The sequence below is a fragment of the Quercus lobata genome, chromosome 2, assembly GCF_001633185.2.
Source record: "Quercus lobata isolate SW786 chromosome 2, ValleyOak3.0 Primary Assembly, whole genome shotgun sequence".
NCBI classification, from domain to species: Eukaryota; Viridiplantae; Streptophyta; class Magnoliopsida; order Fagales; family Fagaceae; genus Quercus; species Quercus lobata.
This window is the reverse complement of record NC_044905.1, coordinates 13,768,335-13,790,582: the sequence shown is the minus strand read 5'-3', so window position 1 is coordinate 13,790,582 and position 22,248 is coordinate 13,768,335. Positions and strand designations below refer to the sequence as shown.

The following is a 22,248-nucleotide window of genomic DNA, read 5'->3' as shown; positions in this document are numbered from 1 at the left end:
CAACAGAAGTCTTTATAAATCATGAAAAATACTATCCTATTCATCGCATTCCAATTTTGTTGGCACTGTTAGTTTGTCTTCCCTTTTTATTGATTTAAAATCTGAGGGGCACAAATATTTTTGATAAGTAAAGAAGGTGTAAAAATAACATTTTGTAACGTTGGAAAACCATTATCTCACCAAAGGATAAGGACACAAAAGCTGGATGGCGAAAGTTTATTGTCTTGCCCGGGTGACTGAAGGACAACAATAATCTAAAGCAGCTTTCACAAAGGGAATAAACATTGAAAATACGAACGGGTCCTCTTCATGGCACTGCCTAAATGCGAAAGAAACCAGTATCCTTCATGGAAAGTGACCCTATTTGTAGCTTGTAGGCCATTTTTTTTTTTTTTTTTAATAATCTCCTTGTAGGCCACTTGGCCAAATATTAGGGTCTATTTGGGATCTTATTTTGTTTTTTTATGAAAGTAAAGGTAAAAGTTACCTGAAATAGTATAATGAGACTCATGAATAATACTAAAAAATATAATAAAACTCATAAATAATAATGAAAATAAACTAAATAGTGGAATAATTTATAATTTTAACTCCAACCCAGACCATGCTAAATTGGTGACTTCAAGGCCTTGTCAATATGGTAGGCCTGTTGCTGTAGCTTCAAGGTTCAAACAATCAAATCTCTCTTCATGGGTCCTTACACAAACAACTTCACGTGCCTTAACATGTTTTAGGGAATAGCATTGACTGCCAATCAGCAGATAGAAGAGATGAAATTATTCAATCAAAAGCAATTCAAACGCAGGTGGGGTCAGGGAGAGGAGAGGAAGGTTTATTAGTGTGCTTTGGCTTAGCTTAAAAAGCCAACTAATTTTACTATTTAATTTATTTTTACTATTATTTATGGGCTCTACTGCACTTTTTAGTACTATTCATAAGTCTTACTGTACTATTTCAGCTGACTTTTACCTTTATTTACAATACTTTGAACAAAAAAATTTCAACTTCAGCAAAATAAATGATCCTAAACATACCCTTAATTGAAACACAGTTGAGAAAAACTTTATGAAATTTTACTTTGCGCATGCTGCAGGAAGAGTGCAAAGGTGATGCAAGTCATCTAAACTTGCTAGTGTCATCCAAGTCCAAGTGCCTGGGAAATTATTTTATGGGGCGCCCTTATAAGACCTTTCTGTCCAAACATGTGTAGATTCCTCAGGTGTGAGTCCTAAATTTTGTAGAATGGTGTGATATATCATTAGACTGTCCCATGAGGTACAACGTGAAGGGCGAACTAAAATGATGATCTTTCTTTTCACTTGAAGTCATGCCCAACATGGTTCATAAAGGAGAAATGACAAAACTTGGGTAAAATTCCTTAGGCATTATACCTCAAACTACTTAATTAAATTCAACAATGTGGTTATTTGTCGGTCAATGGGTCACATATTTGAATTTAATTATCCTTCAAAAATAATACTATTATTTAGACTACAATGGCAAATGCAAACGTGTGGTTGAATTTAATTGAGAACTCTAAGATAGTTCGTTAAATATTGTAGCTTAGTTTTGTCATACCTAAGTCATAATACTTTAATGCACTTAAGCTTTACTTTAGGAGGAGGGCAAAACTAATGAACAACTATTACAAAATAGGATAAAAATAAGAAGATGAATTAAACTAAATATTAACTTTGAGGTGAATTGAATCAGTGTCTTTAAGACAATGTTTGTCCCCTCAATAAGATTTTGGTTCAATGTTACTGGTAAATTGTCTTTAGGATACAACAAAGTTTTTAGTTCCTCCATATAGTAATTCTAGAGAATTTAATTTACCTATGTTTTTGTTATTATTATAGTTGAATATCAAACAAATATTTGTAGATGATTAAGATACATAAATGAATCTTTAGGATACAACAAAGTTTTTAGTTCCTCCATATAGTAATTCTAGAGAATTTAATTTACCTATGTTTTTGTTATTATTTTAGTTGAATATCAAACAAATATTTGTAGATGATTAAGATACATAAATGAAAATTCATGATTCTACATAATTTTGCATAAACTAAATCTTCGAAAAACATTGTTTGATACTTTGCTTTCCTTTAAAAAGGATCCGTGTAAAATATTGTTTGTTTGTTTGTTTGTTTGTTTGTTTTTTTTTTATTTTTATTTAATTTTTTAATGTTTGTGAATCAAAACAGTAAAATTGTGTTTGATTGTAGTTAGTGAAGAGAAAAGAAAGAAAAAAAGAGTCAGGGAAAGTAAAATGTTACTCTCCTATATCTTTGAAAATATGAAGGGAAAGGGAGAAAAAGCATATGTTTATGTTTCTTTTGTTTGGTTTGCAAAATGTGAGAAAAGGAAAGAAACATATGTTTTATTTTTATACCCTGATGAAGTAAAGAAAGCAATAAAAATTTATGGGTATTTAAGTAATTTTCAATCTCTTAAAAGTCAACAATTGTGTGAAAATTTTTGTTTATTGGGTTTTTCTCTCCATTTCTGCCCAAATTGGATGGAAAGAAAATGTGGACATTGATTAATAAATTTTCCTTCCCTTTTTAGCCTTTCTTCTTCTTCTTTTTTCCCTATAACCCAAACAACGAAAAAGCCTAAATTTTTCTTCCCTTCCTCCTTTTTTACTCAATCCAAACAAAGTGTAATTGTTCAACACACGAGAGATATTCATAGTCAATTAAAGAGGAGAAATCACTGGTAGTGTGTATTTTTGGAACTTGAGGCTTGCATATAAGTCCAAGGCAAAAACTGCAAGTATATGTGTATGCATGTCACAGACTCACAAGAGCATGCATAGAGTTCATATGGATGGAGTGATGGAAAAATGGAAAGATAGAAATTGGGTAGGGGATGGAAATGTGAGAGATAAAAGAGATTTTAGTTTTCTCACATAGTATGTTGTGGGGGATGGGAAACTCCTTTTGTTCGTTAAGGGGAAAAGTGAGAGAATGAGAAAATGTAGCTTATATAAATTTACTTTTATGCCCTTATACATAATATATAAGACGTAATTTTTTAATCATTAAAAAGACAAATTTTACTTGTTATCAACTAAAATAAATTTATAAAATTTTACACATTTACACATATTATTATATTTTTTAAATATAAAAATTAGGTTTTTTTCTTTAAAAAATGGAAACATCATAATGAAAATGTTTCCAGTGTTGAAAAAAAAAATGAACTGGACAAATTAAGACTTTTTTTAAAAAAAAATTACAAAGAGATAGACCATGTGGTTCAAAAAAGAAAGAAGAAGATAACATTTTGGTGGTTGAAAAAAGAGAGGATGTAGATGTTTCAATAAGTAGTTATAATAATGGATAGAAAAGTAATTATAATTGGCCAAAGTAAGAGTCACAATTTCTCTCGTGTTTCTCTATAATTTGGAGAGATTACATTTTGGGGGGCCCATGTGGATAATTCCCATGTGGATAATTGTTATATTTTTTAAATATAGCAATTAGGTTTTTTCTTTAAAAAAATGTAAACATCATAATGAAAATGTTTCCAATGTTGAAAAAAAAAAAAACTGGACAAAGACTTCTTTTTTTTTTTTAATTACAAAGAGGCAAACCATGTGGTTCAAAAGAGAAAGAAGAAGACTACATTTTGGTGGTTGAAAAAAGAGAGGAAGTAAATGTTGCAATAAGTAGTTATAATAATGGATAGAAAAGTAATTATCATTGGCCGAAGTAAGAGTCACAATTTCTCTCGTGTTTTCTCTATAATTTGGAGAGATTACATTTTGGTGGGCCCATGTGGATAATTCCTAGGCCCTACCAATTCCCCCCCCCCCCCCCTTTTCTCTTCCAACCAAACACAACTCCCCCACATTTTTCCTCTCCCACTTTCTATCCTCTTAGTTTTCACCCTAACCAAGCAAGCTTTTAATGCATTGATTCACCTATGTGAATGCCTTACCCACATCAATTAGTGATGTGTGGTCTTATTGCGCATACGACATGCACCATATAGAAAGCTATTGGTGCACATTAGTGCACCCAGAGCAAAATGCTGCTAGTGCCCGTCATACACACAAATGTGAGATCCTATTAGTGTACTCTGTTGGATTTTCGTCATGGAAGTACAATAACATATCCCATATGTTAACAAAGATAGTGTAGAAGCCACACAATATTTTCAAAACTCAAAAAGGATTTTCCCTGAAAATTATTGACAATAGCCCAAATTATATGTTAATGAGTAAAATATTGAAATAAGTCAAAATGGAGTAGAATCATGAGATGGGCATCATGGGGTGCATAACACCTTTTCCATGTGTAATTGAACTGATGATTTTGATTCAAGACATAATTTTTAATCTTTTCAATTCTCTGTTGATTTTATATTGATAGAATAACGCATAAAAGAGGAGATCATTTTATTTTTAATGATGAATTCAATTTATGTTCAGTATATGTTAGTGAATTTTTCCTAGATTACAATATGCTAATCAACAATATTTTACACATTTTTTTTCATGCTAATGATCTTGTAAAGCTACTAGAATATCTTTATGGAAACTCCTAGTATATTTGCCTAGTACTGGATGTTTGGTTCAATTCTTACCATTTTAGGGTTGATAGGTTGGTCTTAATGATAGGTCACTACAATATATGTGAAAAATGGAGTAATTATATAATAATCCGAGAGTACAATAATGTCATACTTAGAAAATTATAGAATACTATGAGGGTATAATAAATGCATATTCCTTCATCTCACAGGAATAATTTGTCTCACCATGAATTCAATTAATAAAATTAACCCACGATTATGTGAAAGGTGTTGGAAAATCATTTGCATCTCATACAAATCATATGCAACAAAAAACAAAACCAAGATATACTTTTATGATGCTAGAACACACATACTTTTGAATTTTTAGAGATTCATTCCTTAGGTGAATCTACTTTGAAATACTCACCAATAAATCTTGAATCAATGAAGCATATTTGAAATCCCTACAACTTGATCTTGGAATCTCCTTGATCTTCACTTCAATGACCACACAATTTTCCTAAAACTTGGGCTATCTTGCTTAAGATCAAAATCTTAGGTGTTTTCTCCTAGGAGGACTTGGAAAAAATATGATTTTTCCTCCTCTAGCAACCCTATATATTAATGAAAAAAGAGAAAACATCTCTCTTTTTACTTAATTAAATGTGTAGTGCATTATGTCTAGGGTTTTCTCAACTAAAAAAATCCCTTCTATATGTCTAACATATAATGGATCAACTATTCAACTTACTTGGGTTTTTAGAATTTGGTTTGAAGTGGTACTAAAGGGAAATAAAAACACTAGCTCTAATAGGCCTTTGGCCTCTTGCCAACTCATGACAGACTTAAAATTGTCGTTAACCATAATTTATTTTACTATAAAATTATAGTTGCACTCTAGATTTCTATATGATTATTAAATCATCTCAAAACTCTAATAAATGACATTTAACTCCTTCATTAAATCACCCATAGTGAAACAAAGTCAATGGTTATTGTTACTTTGTGAATCATTGCGTTTTAAGTCGTTGAGCCTCCAATTAAATCTTTTAATTATTCTTATGGAATCTAACTTAAATCACTGCATCTTATAGGTGGGATTGGAACCTTTTCCCCCCAAGAGAAGTTGAGGATGATAGTGGATAATGTCAAATCATCCATGCCATCATCTGATCAACGGGAGGGCTATAGGCATAAATCTTGCCACCCTTACTGTTCATATGGGCCATTCAGCAATTAATGTTGGGTGGCTTTAGTTGTTGACAATGATAAACGTGGAGGCAAAAATTTTCTTCCATCACAAGGTACCCACACTATAAGACCAAGGGATCTACTCTCGTCTAAGGGACATCTTTTATCAAGCATAAATCTTGCCACCCTTACTGTTCATATGGGCCATTCAGCAATTAATGCTGGGTGGCTTTAGTTGTTGACAATGATAAACGTGGAGGCAAAAATTTTCTTCCATCATAAGCCACCCACACTATAAGACCAAGAGATCTACTCTCGTCCAAGGGACATCCTTGATCAAGAGATATCAAGAACTTCAACTAGGGAGCCTCTGTTTAGAGTTTAGTCATTCTCCATGGTCCTTAATTTCAATTCTCTCAAGATGTGCTACTAGGAGCTCAGGTTAGTTGTGATTCAAGACCTTGAGGAATTTGTGGGTTCAAAATGGTCGAATATCGTCTCCCCAAGCCTTATCCTTGGGTGAGGCTTTCATAGGCCTACGAGCAATCACACTAGTGTGTGTATAATACAAAAGTGGTCAAATTTATACATTTTCTCCTAAAACTACCCACATCAGTAGGTGCATAAATTTGTAAATATACACATCTGCTACAGTAACCGTGTAAATATACACAGTTACTATAGCTTTGTAAATAATATTTGGCAAAAATGCAAAACTGACCTTCTAACTTTTAGCATTTTTTCATTTTAGTCCTCTAACTTTCAGTTTTGTCATTTCAGTCCTCTAACTTTCAATTGTTGTCAATTCGGTACTCCATTAGATCTCAATTATCTATTGCCGTTAAGTGAGCTAAAACGACGTCATTTTGACTCTTATTTTTTTTGTAATTTAAAAAAAAAAATTAAGAAAACTGTTATTTAAAAAAAAAAAAAAATGTTCTTTTTTTTTTTTTCTCATTTTCTCTCTCGTCGGACTCTCTCTCACTTTCTCATTCTCTATCTCTCTGTCTCACAGTGCCGTGGTGCAAGGCCTCACCGCGCCGCCGGCCTTCACCCACAACCTCCTTGCCACCGAACTCCAAGTCCTGAGCAATCTTTCACCTCTCTTTCTTTGTTATGTTAATCTCAGCTTAAACCTCTTTCCACTTTTCAAGGACTAGATTCTCGAGCTCGATTTCTGAAATGGGTTTATTGTGTTTTTTGTTTGGTTTGGGAGTTTAGGGTTCTTCTTCAATGTCATTTTGGAGATATAGGTCGTCAAATACGACATAGTCGCCAATGATGAGTTCTTCTTCGAGTTCGAAGACGTCGTCGTTTTGGAGGGGGAGAAAGGAGTGGCATTTGGTTGAGAGGTTTATGGTTCTGGGGGTGTGGGAGAGGGAGAGGGAAAGTGAGGGTGGAGGAGTGGGGAGGGGGTATGAGACTTTGGGTTTCAAATTTTGGTGGAGTGAGTGACGAAGAGAGAGAGATGGAGGCCGGCGGTGGCAAGGAGGTTGTGGGAGGAGGCCGGCGGCGGTGGTGAGGCCTTGTACCACGGCACTGTGAGACAGAGAGATAGAGAATGAGAAAGCAAGAGAGAGTTTGACAAGAGAGAAAATGAGAAAAAAAATGAATGGTTTTTTTTTTTTTAATAACAGTTTTCTTAATTTTTTTTAATTACAAAAAAAAAAAAAGAGCCAAAACGACATCGTTTTGGCTCACTTAATGGCAGTAGATAACTAAGGTCTAACAGAGTACCAAATTGATAACAATTGAAAGTTAAATGATTGAAATGACAAAACTGAAAGTTAAAGAACTGAAATAAAAAAAATACTGAAAGTTAGAGGGTCAGTTTTGCATTTTTGCCATAATATTTTATTCATTTTTTCTCTCTCCCTGTGTTGAAACCCTCACAACCTCACTATTGTCTCTTTCTCTCTCTTTCTATCTCAGAAACTCACTCTCTTTTTTCTCTCAATTTCCCTCTCTCAAACCTTCCATAGCTGGTCCTCTCTCACCGCCGCACACCACTTGCCATTGCCACCGTGGTTTTCTTCATTCCTCACCGCAAAGCCTCTCCGATCTCACCCACTTTCATTCAATCTTGCTCCCTTTATTTGCTTTGCACCGAGTTTAGTGACAGTTGAACCCAACGACCACAACCACGATGATTTACAGTAATGGTTATTGATGTTCTTCTATTTTCTCTTTATTTGATTAGTGGGTTTGGGGATTTAGATTCTCTTTGTTTAACCTATGGGTTTAGGGATTTAGATTTAGTTGTTAAGATATGACGTTCCTTGCACGTGCTTCTTTTAGATTTTGATTTCAAATGTATTTGGTTTCTATGAATATGAAATTTGAATGGGTATGGTGGATTTGATTTGAGATTTCGTTGGATTTGTTGTTTGTGTTGCTATGGGTGTAAGGCATGGTTGGGGTTTGCTTCAACATGTCTGATATGATGTTATTCGCCTTGTGGTGGTTATAGTGGTGGCCGTAGCAGTGGCTGTTGTATGTCTTGTATTGGTTGTGGTGGTGGTGGTGGCAGTGGCTAGTGGTCGTGGCAGTGGCTAGTGGTGGTAGCTGTGAGAAAGGTGGAGAGAAAAGGAAAGAGTAATAAAAAATGATGAAAAATAAATTTTATATTGAAATAAATTTTTAGAATAGACAATCTGAGGTTGGTGTTTTAGAAAAGTGATGGTGTAAAATAAAAAATAAAATAGGATCTTAGTGTAAAATAAACAGAGAATTTTAACTGAACTGATGCAATTGCTCTAACATTGGGACCTTTCTTAAACGAAGCTAGCCCCTCCCCCCACCGCCCTTCCTACAAGTAGGATTTGCTATTCATGTGAGGAGTATTATATAGTTTTTCATAAAAAAATATTTTCTCCTTAGGCTTTTTATGCTCAAATTAGTATCATGCAATTGTACCTTGATAACATACTCTTCGTTAAGGCAATTTCAAACCCAAAACCTAGGAACTCAAAGTCAAATTTCACTTTTAAGATCACTTCAAGGTCAAAGTTACCTCTTAGATACGTATAATTTCCAATAATTTTTTTGCATTGTATTTATTAAAATATATAATTTTTAGTAAGTTTTATCAAAAGATACAGTTTCAAATCCCCCGAGCAAACTTTCTTGAAATATAATTTTAATCTTAGCATCGAAGTAAACGCCAACACCCGCAAATGATGGGAATGCTATAGTTTATATGACAAAGAGTATATTACAGGAACTGTTGAGGAAACTGTTCTAATCTACCAAAAGTAGATTACAGTGGTGGGTGGCTGCTGCATACGATTTTTAAACTGGACAAAGTTCAAAAAGTGCGAAACTCCAATAAGGTGTGCTTTCTTTATGGTAGATAGTAGAAGCCACAAGCATTTGTAGGGACAGTCAAAGTTCTACTTTATTGCTTATGTCATTATTGGCCCTCGTAATGCTCCACGCCTCCCAGGCACCCCTGACCTACTCAGCATCCACATCCTTCGATCCCCCTCAGATTCTCTATCTCTCTCCCTCTATATATATTCAATCACTGACATCACAAACCATTACAAATTTTTCTCGTACACCAGTAACATTATAGAGAGTGAGTGAATCTGTATAAATATTCTGTATTACTAGCTTGTCGGCAATTATGGGTGAAGTTGTGGAAGTGAACATGAGCCCGGTGACCAAGAAAGGGAGAGAGGCAGAAACTCCTTCAATGACTCGGTCACCACTTCCTGATTCATTACCAAAGACCCCTAAAAGTCCATTTGTTTCCCGTTTTATGAGTACTCCATTAGCCAGCCCTATGAAAAAGGCCATTATAAGCATGCAAGGTTACTTGGAAGAAGTTGGGCACTTCACCAAGCTTGACCCACAGGACGCTTGGCTACCCATCACGGAGTCAAGGAACGGTAACGCTTACTACTCAGCATTTCACACACTATGTTCTGGAATCGGGGTTCAAGCCCTTGTTCTTCCCTTAGCTTTCAAAACCCTTGGTTGGTAAGTTATATCTTATATTTATTAAAAATCTAGTAACACAAAAAAAATACATACAACTCTGGTTGATTGTGATTAGTAGATATAAAAAGGACATATAACCAGTTATAATCTATCAAAAAGTTGCCACTATTTTTATATTGGTGTGGCTTAGTGCCGGCTTTAACTTCTAAGGAAAGCTCCTATATATCTTTATTGCAGGACATGGGGGATCACATGTCTTTCGCTTGCTTTCACATGGCAGATGTACACCTTGTGGTTACTGATTCAACTACATGAATCAGACTCTGGCAAACGCTACAGCCGATATCTCCACCTTTGTATGGAGGCTTTTGGTATGCATCATCGTATTTTTACTACTAGGCTAGGGTTCCATCCAGTGCATATGTTAGCACTAGACGGGATACTAGGCCAATATATATGATCATTTTAGAATACATGTCATATCTGTGTTGCCTCTGGTACACGAGCACAAGAGAAAAGCCAAACTCTTAATAGTATATATATGCAGCACCTTGCATCCGAGTTTGATAAAAATCAATATAATCAATACTAATGACACAACATATTTTCACAATTGCTAATGTGATCTGTTAGGATTGTAACAAAATTACTAGTTGATTTTTAACATCACTTTTATTATATATTGACTATAACAAGTCATCTAATTAATAATTGGGAAAAAAAAAATTGTGTTAGACTGTTAGTAGACTCTATTGGAAAAAGGTTAAAGCTATATAGCGCAGGAGTTTTGTTTACAGTAAGTTTTAAAAAAGGTTTGTCTATATGGACAAGGCCTAGGCCCATGCGAGTTGAAATAATTGTATTTTCGTTGTTTGTTTTGACCCAAAAAAAAAAAAAAGTTTTTTTAAAACTAGAAAACTGTACTATTTTTTCTTGTATTTGTTTGCAAACCCTGAAAACGAGCCAAAAATGTTTTTTTTTTTTTTTTTTGGGATGGGGGAGCCAAAAATGTTTTCTATTATCTGGCACGCACAAAAAATTATTAATATTTTTTTATCATTTCAAAAAAATTTATGAACAAAAACTTTCATGTACAAATTAAAACAGGCCCTAAATAGAATCATCCTTTTTATTTTTGGCGCCATGCGGTTGTCTCAAATTAAAAAGAAGAGCCAAATTCAGAATCTATACAAAAATTAAGTGAGAAAACAACTAATTTCAGTAATTTGAGGAAAAATTCAACAATGGGCCAATGATGGTCAACAAGCAGTTAACGGTTGGTCTGCGAAAAGAGAAAAATTACCATTGGGTTTTTTTTTTTGTTATGTGGAATTTATTTGTGGTGATGTTGAGGGAACTTTTGCTAAAACTTATTTTTCACCTTTTGAAAATGAGGTTGTTTGAAAAACTTGCACTTACGAAAAAAAAATGAAGTTTAAAAAATGTACCTTGAAAATGTGCAATTTAAAACTACATTAACAAACAAGTCCTAAATATTGGAAAACATTTTCTATTCCATTGAGTTTGTTTTAAGTTGACCTTAAAAAAAAATTTTAATTGACTTACATATTTTCGTCTACCAAACATTAAAACATTCACATACACATTTAAAAAAAAAAAAGTGTTTTTCACCGAAGCAAACAAACTGTTGAATTTTTCAAGTTTGACTTGATAATAAGAATGAAGATATAATTTTTTTTTTTATGATAAGTCATATGAGTGAAGATGAATTATGTGCAATTCAAATTGATCCTTAAATGTGAATGTACATAATATATTTATATTTAGCCATTTGTTTTATATGAAAGAATGAAATAGAATAAAATGGATAAATCGTAAAAGAACATAATGATATATAATGGATAGATGTTAAAAGAATAAAATGGTATGATGTACCTTTTCTAGTTGTTTCTATTTATAGGAATTACATCATATATAGTCATTTCATTCTTTTCTACTAAACTTTCACACAATAAATAGGTAGAATATACTTTACATATTCATTTTATATTCTATTACTCCTATTTCCCCTAACAAACTTCCCAAACGAACTTTAACTTAATTGGAATTACATAATGTCCATCAATTTTTTTCCTTTTTTCGATCCTATCCGATGATAAAGGATTTATAAATGTCTTAAACAGTAGCTCTTTTATTTGATAGATGATGAGACAGACAGATTATCAACATTACTGGTTTTTAACAGTGATATCTTTCAAATTTGATCTTGGAGTAGATATGGGGAGGTATTGATTTATTAAACATCACTGCTGCTTATCAGTGACATCTTTCAAATTTTATCTCGATTATTCCTTTTCAAAAAGTATTTTGTAGGACCAAACTAAAAAAAAAAAAAAAGGATCCACAACACCACATATCATCAGAACCATAATGTTGCTGCCACTTGTTATGATTTTTGAGCAGTACCATGCATATCATATCAAAGCTCTTGTCGTTGTATGTGATACGCTTAAACTTACACATCACTGCATGTGGAATGTGATGAAAAAGTACCCCTTTTTTTTTCTGTTTTTCTCTTGGTAGAATTTTTTTTCTTCTTATTCTTCTCTTTAGTTGTTGAAAAAGTTTGTAGCTCACCTTTTTTTTTTTTTTTTTTTTTTTTGAGAAGTTTGTAGCTCACCTAATTAAGCAATAATGTGAAAGAAAGAGAATTTCTAAGTTCATAAATAGTAAAATGTACTTAATAAGTTGACAATAAAGAGTGGAAGACATCAGTTGCTTTATTTATTTTCTTTATTTTCCTTTTATTTTGTCATTTTGTTGTTGAAAAACTAAAATTTTTCTAAAATCAATGTATGTAAATAAAACAGGTGAGAAGCTAGGGAAACTGCTTGCGCTATTTCCAACCATGTATCTATCAGGTGGGACCTGTGTTACACTAATCATGATAGGAGGTGGGACCATGAAAATATTCTACCAAATCCTTTGTGGAGAGGCATGCAAAGTATGTCCACTCTCAACTGTAGAGTGGTACGTTGTTTTCACATGCTGTGCAGTTGTTCTAGCTCAACTTCCCAACCTGAATTCAATTGCTGGAGTTTCCCTAATCGGAGCCATCACTGCCATTAGCTATTGCACTATCATATGGGTGGTCTCTATAAACAAAACTAGGCCCATGGCCGTCTCCTATGACCCACAGCCACAGGATACAAAATTCAACGTGGGAAGGTTTTTCAATATTTTTAATGCGCTTGGGATAATCGCCTTCGCTTTCAGAGGCCACAATCTTGTCCTTGAAATACAGGTAAATTAACCCAAGAAATGTTTGGGAATTGGGACACTTTACATTTTTTTCACAAACAGGATTGAATAGACTTATTTGACCATGTTTTGAGCGTAAAACACATAATTACAGATGGATTAAACTTATTGCACACAAACTGCTATACACGCCACCAAAGAGTAGTTTCTATTTACTAGCATAATAAATTTTGGAAAATTTTGCTATAGTAATCTGATTGTCATTGATTGCAGGGAACCATGCCTTCCAGCGTGAAGCACCCATCCCGTGTTCCAATGTGGAAAGGAGTGAAGTATGCATATGTAATCATCGCAATGTGTCTGTTTCCAATAGCAATTGGCGGCTATTGGGCTTATGGAAATTTAGTAAGCACCTTTTTTTTTTTGCTGTCTTCCAGTGCAATTCTCAGAACATTCTTGTCGGGCCCGAGCTTAAACCTAACATGGCTAGCTCGTGATTTGACTCACTGCTGGCACACTTTGGCTGCTGTTGAAAGTTCAAACTTCAAACACTAAAGCATCTTTTTTTTTTTTCTTTCTTTCTTTTAGACTAACCAGTCATGACTAAACTAATTCTGCTTTATTGCCAGATTCCAGATGGAGGGATGCTAAGAGCTTTGCAAAAATATCACGGAGATGACACATCAAAATTTCTCCTAGGATTGACAAGCTTGATCGTGGTGATTAACAGTCTAAGTTCATTCCAAATATATGCAATGCCAGTTTTTGACAATCTAGAGGCGAGATATACTAGCAATAGGAACAAGCCCTGTCCATGGTGGCTCCGCTCGGGTTTCCGCGCCTTCTTTGGATGTCTTGCGTTTTTCATTGCAGTGGCACTACCATTCTTGCCAAGTTTGGCGGGATTGCTGGGAGGGGTTGCGCTTCCAATCACCTTAGCATATCCATGTTTCATGTGGATACTGATCAAGAAACCCCAGAAATATAGTGGAATTTGGTTCCTCAATTGGGCATTAGGAGTCTTGGGAATGGTTCTCAGCGTTCTAGTTCTCAGTGGAGCAATTTGGGGTATAGTGACCATTGGAATAGAGATCCGCTTCTTCAAGCCCCAATAAGCAGTAACGAGGGAATAGTATGAAATTTAAACCTTGTTCTTGATTTCAAAAGTGACCTCTTGGCCTACTACATAGTGTGGTAGAGGCCTCTCAGAGCCACCAATGTGTGTATAAGCAGAAATAGCAATGTTCGTGTAACTTTCTGGGATGATTGTAAAGTGTCTATGCACTTCCTTACTCGTCATGTAATGAATTACGTGCCAATGGCCTGATGGCATAAAGTGTTTCTTATTATGGCCCAAATGAACATCAATCAAACGTCTTGCATCACTAAGCACTATGTGAGATATAATAAAAAAAATCAGCAATGACCTACTACCAATTGCAGGGTTTCCTTACCAATTCCATGCAATCATTAGCTGGGAAATTTTAGTTTCAAACTTCCACTACAAAAAATGCGGCGTGCTCTCTCCCAGAGGAATTACAGTGAATAGCCACAAATCTTTCTCAACTATTTTCATATTATAATAACCAATCATAAAGTACAACCACCTCGAATATAATTATCTTATAAAACAAGCAGTCGTCTCATTACATATGGGTATGGAACTTCAATAGTGTTACTCAACAGGGAAAATAAATGAACTTTACGAAGTAACTGCTTTGACTACACCGTGTATACAGTATACAGCAAAAAATAGCAGAAGGAAGTTGTAACTACAACTAGAACTCTTATTAAATCATAACACCTCAACTTTCTATCTGACGAAAAGAACTGATACAGGGCACCAGATAAATCTGGATTTGAATTGTGGAAGCAACACATCATTATATTCTTGATCAACTTTCTTTAGGAGCGAATACATCATCCAATAACCAAAAAGAAGCTGGACCAGCAATGATCAAGAAAATAATACAACAAAGTTGGGTTGCCCTAAAAAAGGATAGCGACTACATATAGTTTTACATTGACAATGGAAGAAGCATCCTTCGCTTCTTTTTCCTGGCCAATCTCACTTGCTTTGTAACTTTCATACATAAAAGTAATAGCATTGTGATGCATACTAGAATGAATGCGAGTTGCATATGCCTAAAATACAGAGAAACTGCTGAAAAAACCAGGAACGCTAGAATAACAAGTTCCCATATTACAAAGATCACAACATCCACCCTGCATCCATAGAAAATGGGAATAAGCAGGATACTATCAGGAGTCATGTTATACTGCATAAACTGATCCACAGAACACAGTTAAAAAAGAGATTGAAAGGACTCATGCAATAAGTCCAAAAGGAAAATGAAACTCATCCAGAAAGCAATAATATATCAAGAAAATCCAACTACTGAGAAATTTATCAAACTCATTAGTTGCTCAAGACAAGGTGCTCAATAAAATTATGATCAATAATGCTCAATTTCTCACATGATGCTAGATGTGCCATCCTATATATACACTTGTTTCCCCTAATTATTTTAGTTTCCGTAAGAACAGACTTAAAATGAAGTCAAAGAAAACTTGTTCTCAAGAATCTGGTTTAACCTGAATCATGAACATCATTACATATTTATATCTTAATAGAGGTTGATGAGAATAGGAAGCAAGAACTTAAGGGCCTAGATGATCATTCAAACAAACAATCAACATTGTGCTACTTGGGGTTTAGAGCTTAATAATAAAATAAAAATAAAAATGAGGCATACAGGAGACAGAGTTGTACTAATTCAACACAATATAACTACCATGACCAACAAGATAATAAATATTTACAAGGCTTTCAAATATGTCTAGTTCACGTATAGAGTACCTCTCCAACCACATAAGTACTCAATCCCAAATATAATTAGAGTCTGCAACTTGCCAACCATTTTTTTTTTATGTAAATGGTACAACTAGCCCACCTGCCCACCTAATAAAACAAACATCTTCACTTGGCTCAACTGCAGGGTCACAATGTGCCAATGTCCAAGGAAATGATTGATATTATTTATCTTTTGATCAGCAACAAACTTCCTTTCACTATCTCTCCCAAAAACTGAGAGGAATCACTCAGACGACCTATCCCAATGCCCTCACCCCCAAAGAATACGGAGTTTGTGCTACATAAGGTCTCAAAGAAACAAACCAAGTTGTCTTGGAAGCATACAAAGGCAACAGTTTTGTTTTCAATATCTGACATGACAAAAGTATTTGCCAAATATACCATACCAATTCCGATGTTGAAATCAAGGCACATGTCTTCAGTTCTAGTTTTAGATATGTTGGAATTTTTTTTTTTTTTATAATATATATAAGTAATAATGCTTTATTCAAAAATAAAAGAAAACTATTCCCAGGTACGCAAGCAGTGTATTAAGGATACAACAAAACTTCAACTAAAATAAAATAAATCCAAAAGTCCCTCTATGGTAGAAAAAGATTGGCCACTTTAAAAGTCCCTCTATGGTAGAAAAAGATTGGCCACTTAAAGTGGCCAACACAACCAAACATGGATTGCAAAAGATACAATTTTAATTCCACAGACAAATGCTAAATCCCATCAAAGTCCAAAGATTTCGCTCCCTCCAAATGGTCCACATCACACAATGAGGCATGGCTCTCTATACATCAGCAGAATGATGTTTGCCAAAGCCAGCACTCCAACAACTCCACCACCTTCTTCGGCATCATCCATTGTGCTCCAAACAAACAAAACACCATAGACCACAGATCATGCACATAGTATCAATAAAGTAACAAACGGTCTACAGTGTCCCCATAATGCGCACACATGCAACATCAATCAACAAGGCATATACTCTTTCTTTTTTTGATTGGCACCAAGCATGCAGAGCAGATACTTAACTAATCCTAGGGGTGCACAGGCCCTCGGCAAGGAGTTTCCTGCAATTGTACCTAGGATAATTCAAGGGGCAATTAAATTCCCCCAGTCTGATGGCCCCAAGGGAGTGAATGCACGCATGGCTGCTCAAACCCAAGACGTCCGGGTTTCATGGCTCGTCCCAGATTTCGCCTAACCAATGCGCCACACCCCTTGGGGTTACAAGGCATATACTCTTTCAAAGATTCCCCATGGTAAAAATTTGTCCCTGAGCTGCTGTCCATGTGGGGAAAAAAAAAAAACTACCTTAGAAGGAACCTTTAGGAGGTGTTTGGTACATGTGTTTGAAAACATGTGTGAAAATACGTGTGGGTGAAAGGTGTATGGAAATATGTGTAATGTTGTTTAAAAACTGAAAATATATGTTTGAATGGGTGTACCAAACACCCTGCCTTCCAAATGCATTTCCATGGAAAATAAAGGGAGTGACTTGTAGTTAGAGCCCTATAATAGGATTTTAACCTCAAATGTACCACTACTAGTGGGGATCCAACATATCCAGTCATCCTCAGCCCTACTAATCAGTCTAATCTTAATGGAGTAGAGGAGAACAATAAAAAACTAAAAAATCCCTACCTCCCAATCATTAACATGTCTAACATACAAAAAATCCCAGTGAAGAACCCCAGCATTCCAAATCATATTTTCAACCACAAAAGTCTCTTTATTTCCAGCTATACAGTACAAAATTGGAAAAGCATCCTTCAGGATTGTATCCCAACACCATAAATTAAGCCAAAAAGGAACTTGGAGACATTTGCCCACCCCAAATTTGACATATTGGAAATTGTCCCAAATTCTTGTTTTTTTACTTGGTTACTCATTTGGGTTTTCTTGGTGAGGAAGAAAAGTTGACTTGATTACCTTTTTTAGGTTTTCTTTGTGTGGAAGGAAAGTTAATTCCTCATGAAAAAGTAATGGATATTTATTGTTCATCAAGGAAAAGGATTTGAAGTCTTATATAAAGGGTTTGGTGATTTCGGTCCAAGGGCACTAAATACGGTGAAAAGAGAAAATTCTTACAAGAACATCAAGTGGAATGTAGAGAGTAATTTCAGCCAAAGAGTCTATTATGAGGCAGCTATGTGAGGGGTCAAGTGCTAGTAATTTTTGTTGAAAATAAATATAGAGGATTAGATCTACCCCTTCATGAAGGTAAGCACTTCGTCAAATCATGTAAGTTCTTGTTTCTATTATGTGTACTTGTTCTTTATTTGTCATTATTGTTTCCAGTTCAACTCCGTGAGTTATTGCACAACAAATGGTATCAAAACTTATGGTTTATCCTAGTGTAGTTCAACAGGAGATCTTGTACCAGTTTGCAATTGGTCGATATAGGCATGTGCAAGTTTGGTTGTTGTTGTGCAAATGATGATCATCTTGCTTGAAAAAAGCTTGCTAGTGGAGCTATCGCAACAAAGAAGAAAGATTGCTTGATGGTATTTGAGTCAATTGTGAAATTTTGTTTTTAAATTAGATCAACTTGGTTGCCCATTTGGGTTTTCTTGGGGTGGAAGAAAAGTTGACTTGGTTGCTATTTGGGGTTTTCTTTGTGAGGAAGGAAACCAATTTATTCTGCACCAAGGAATAGGATTTAAAGTCTTGTATATAGGTAATGTAAAGGGCTTGGAGGCTTTTACCCAAGGGTCCTCCCCAAATGGAGGGAGGAGAATACTCTTAGAGAACAAAGTGAAATAGAGAGAGAGTAATCCTAGCCAGATTCTTTGTTGTGAGGTGGTCGCATAAGAGATTGAGTGAATATAGTGGGTTAGATCTCACTCTTCATGGAGGTAGCTAGTTTTTTTGAATCACGTAACTTTTGGTCTTTATTGTGTGTGCATGTTCTTTATTTTGTCTTTACTATTTTCTAGTTCAAAACTTCGAATCAGTGAGTTATTACACAACAAGATCATTTTTTATTGATTCCAACAGATATTCATCAAACATACTGATGATAGCCAATGCCTACAAATCTTGATGGTCCAAATCTAAAAACTTCCTCAGGAAAGACTACCAACAATTACAACCCCTGGGGTGTCGCACGATAGACCATGTCTCATGAAGCGGAGGCAAATATTCAAATATCCCCATTGGGCCAAACTTACTTAAAAAAAACTACCATCAAGTACCAAGATTAGAACCTACATTAAAAACCGACACCAACAAAAACAAATTCCATTCTCTCTTCATTCAACAATGTTAAACATCATTTCACCCACAATCACTGTAGCCTGTAGTCCACCACGTGTCTATGACTTTAAAATCTCTTCATTCAAATTAAGTGGACAATTTTGCCTAGAAAAAAAACTTTTTCAATGCTTAATATAACCCGAATGTTGAAAGGAATCTCAAAAATAGTTCAGTGAAAACACAATCATCCAGGGCAGAACAAGAAGCTTCTATGACACAAACTGAGATCAGCTGATAAAAGGTCCCCATCAGATGTATTATGAATAGAGTTCAAGATACCACCTAGGAAGCACAAACACTTCTTTTAGAGTGTCATATCTATGTTGTACCCGTGTTATATTGGTGTTGTATTGGCCATTTCATATTATAATTTTTCAATAACCGTACTCGTGCCTGTGTCTGTGCTTCATAAGATACCACACACACGTATGGAATGTGTGTTACATTTTTTGTGTGTATATGTATATATTATCATTTTTTTCAAAATTACAGTTTCCCATTTGGATTGAATTTGTATTGCACTTAGATATATATGTTTCTTATCCCAGGTCAAATAAATAAATTATTATTTTCCAGACCATAATTACCAAAAATATTCAAAAAATAATAATTCTGAAAAAGCAATAAATATAAATGCAATAATTTTCTGAAAAAAAAAAAAAAACTAATAAATAAAAAGGAAATAATTTTGAAACAAACAAACACATCAAAAAGAAAAAACAGAAAGCTCATATAATCCACCTCACAACCTTTAAAAGGTCAAATTATAACTAATTCCTCCACGTCCAATTTCATAATATTTCTAATCAAAGTTCTCAATCACATTCAAAGCCGTTGATAAAACGACCCCCAAATTCCCAAAACCCTAATCGAATTGGAAATTCGAAACGCAATTAAAAAGGAACAATCAGCTCTATACCAGATTTCTTAGCTAGTAGATCCCAAATATGAGCCAAGAAAACAACGTAACTATGCAAGAATTGCAGAAACGTAACGCAAAAGAAAAAGAAAAAGAAAAGAAAGAAAAAGAGATACCTTGAAGAAGGGAGGTTAGTGGTGGAGGAGAAGAAGGAGACGGAGGCCCAGTCGTGCTTGGATCGAATCTGGTACTCCCTCAACTGCTCCGCCAGATTCGATCGCGTTATCATGGCGCTCTCTCTCTCTCTCTCTCTCTCTCTCTCTCTCTAGAGCTGAGAGAGTTAATTCAACAATAGGGATTGAGCAGAGCCAACGACGATTTGAACGATGGAATTGGGGAACGGAGAGAGGGGGCATCAACGTTCAAGTCGGGTTGGCTGGCTAGCTGGGGCCTGAGGGTTAGTTAGGTGGACCTTCTCTCACTTCTAACTCTCTCTCTTTTTCTTTCTTTTTTTTTCTTGTTTTTGTTTTAGTTTCAAATTTGTTGTCCAAAAGAAAAATAGTTCTTTACTGTTTTTTTTTTTTTTTTTTTCAGAACCAATAAATAAATAGGCTGGTAGGTTAAACAGTTTGGCCCAACATTTCCGGACATAACAAACGTGTTTTCAGTCCTACTTGTCAGCTTACAAGATAAAACAAGCTGAGAAAAATATGGCCCAGAAAAACAATAGAGAACTAAGCCCACATCCTACGTTTCTTTTCGTTTCATATCTCAGATTTCTCAATTGAATTCGGCTGCATTATTATATTGACGAATGCAACAAAACCAGTGTTATTATATCTTGTTTTGGGTGTATATGTAATCTCTTTCAAAGCAGATGGGTCCCACACATTTGTAGGACCCACCTACTGTGAGAGAGATGACATATATACCCAAAACAAGATATACCATCTCGTATGGTTGAGTTCAATTTAAAAACTTTAGATATTTTACTCAAAGAATTATTATTAATTTTCACTCATTCTTAAGTTAAGTAGAATGGTGAACTACTTTGACTATGTGGATCATTCAATATTTCGAACTTAGAGTTGTTGATGTGGAATTGTAGCATATTGAACTATTTTTAAACGTTACGTAAATGGATTTATTGAACAATTTTAAATGAAAGATTTTTGGTTGGACTTTGTTTTAAAGTGTTTGTATTAGTAATTGTGAATTTGACAAGAAAAAAAAAAGTCTCCAATTAATTTTGAAAATTATCTAAAAAAATTTATTCATATAATCATTTCAAAATTTTGATGCAATTGTTTGCACAGCTCAATCCTTGATCCATAAACACTTGGAAAATAGTGGGTAACAATTGCAAAGTGATCCGCTAGGGGCTGGGAGGGGACTCTTCGATGCCCAAGTAGTGTATATTTTTTGGATATTTCGATCGTTTTAGCTTACAACAATAGAGAATGGAAGTTCAAACCTTAGCTCTTCAAATAATCAAGCAATGTCACTAAGAAATTAGGCTCTCAAGGATGTCTAAGTTAGAGATATTGGATTTTGGCTATATCTTAATGAAATATTAACTAACATTGCATGTTTGTCATAACTTTTCCCAATTCTCATGGGCTTTCATATATAGAGTTAACGGTGTGTTTGTTTGGAGGTGAAATAGGGTGAATAGAAAACTTTGAAAAGAAAATAGGAAGGAAAACTTTTTAGAGTGTGTGTGGTTTGGTGGAAAGGAAGAAAAATAAATGGTGGAACTCAGTTATTTTCTTTCCGGGCCCACCAAAAAGTTTTCTCTCCAAAATGAAGAGAAAACTAAAGGAAGAAAATGAGGTTACTTAATAGATAATGTAAGGACACGATTCCTGCGCGGCCCAGTGACATTTTCGGGTTCACGCGGGAGAGATCCCTCACAATACGATTTGTAGAGAGTGGGCTTGAAAAGCTTGGGCTTGGTCACGGGGGGATGGTCCGGTCTGGATTTCAGAAAGATCCCTGTGGAAAATGGACTGGGCCTAAACGTTTAAAGCCCCGCCATACTGCCACCTCTGAGAATGGGATCCTCGGACTTGATCCGAGGACCCTTGTGGTCCTTTCCGGCTGTCCAACGGAGGACTTTCTCTGTTCTGTGCATGGATCGTTCTGGCGATCTTCCTCATGAAGTCTCCTTTTTTCCTCTCACTTGCTAGATTCACTTACTTCTCCTTTTATACTAGTGTGCGTTCGATGTCCTTCGTCCACGTGTAGGGTCAGTCTTTACAAATACTGACATTGGTCCCATCAGTCTAATCCCGGAATTGTTGGGGATGACTTGATAAAGCTGCAGAGTACGGTTCTGCCAGGCATTGGGCCTTATCCAGAAGGGTATTTAGGGTAATCG

General features: G+C 35.1%; 2 protein-coding genes across 2 annotated transcripts; one reads left to right on the top strand and one right to left on the bottom strand.

Moving 5' to 3' along the window:
* Positions 1 to 9,265: 9,265 nt before the first annotated feature.
* LOC115975174 (lysine histidine transporter-like 8) lies at positions 9,266 to 14,151 on the top strand. The gene is made up of 5 exons (XM_031095868.1): positions 9,266 to 9,702; positions 9,901 to 10,034; positions 12,495 to 12,928; positions 13,159 to 13,290; positions 13,515 to 14,151. The coding sequence occupies exons 1-5, from the start codon at positions 9,347 to 9,349 to the stop codon at positions 13,998 to 14,000; spliced, it is 1,542 nt and encodes a 513-aa protein (XP_030951728.1). The 5' UTR covers positions 9,266 to 9,346; the 3' UTR covers positions 14,001 to 14,151.
* A 331-nt stretch (positions 14,152 to 14,482) lies between these two features.
* On the bottom strand, positions 14,483 to 20,413 carry LOC115974604. The gene is made up of 2 exons (XM_031095023.1): positions 20,045 to 20,413; positions 14,483 to 15,111 (listed from the first exon to the last, which is right to left on the bottom strand). The coding sequence occupies exons 1-2, from the start codon at positions 20,155 to 20,157 to the stop codon at positions 14,904 to 14,906; spliced, it is 321 nt and encodes a 106-aa protein (XP_030950883.1). The 5' UTR covers positions 20,158 to 20,413; the 3' UTR covers positions 14,483 to 14,903.
* Positions 20,414 to 22,248: the final 1,835 nt, after the last annotated feature.

Excerpts from the sequence above, each read along its gene's own strand:
- LOC115975174 (XM_031095868.1), top strand. The coding sequence starts at position 9,347 with ATGGGTGAAGTTGTGGAAGTGAACATGAGCCCGGTGACCAAGAAAGGG. Across the intron at positions 9,703-9,900 it reads GCTTTCAAAACCCTTGGTTG|GACATGGGGGATCACATGTC; the intron begins GTAAGTTATATC and ends TCTTTATTGCAG. Across the intron at positions 13,291-13,514 it reads ATTGGGCTTATGGAAATTTA|ATTCCAGATGGAGGGATGCT; the intron begins GTAAGCACCTTT and ends CTTTATTGCCAG.
- LOC115974604 (XM_031095023.1), bottom strand. The coding sequence starts at position 20,157 with ATGATAACGCGATCGAATCTGGCGGAGCAGTTGAGGGAGTACCAGATT. Across the intron at positions 15,112-20,044 it reads ACTAACCTCCCTTCTTCAAG|GGTGGATGTTGTGATCTTTG; the intron begins GTATCTCTTTTT and ends CTATGGATGCAG.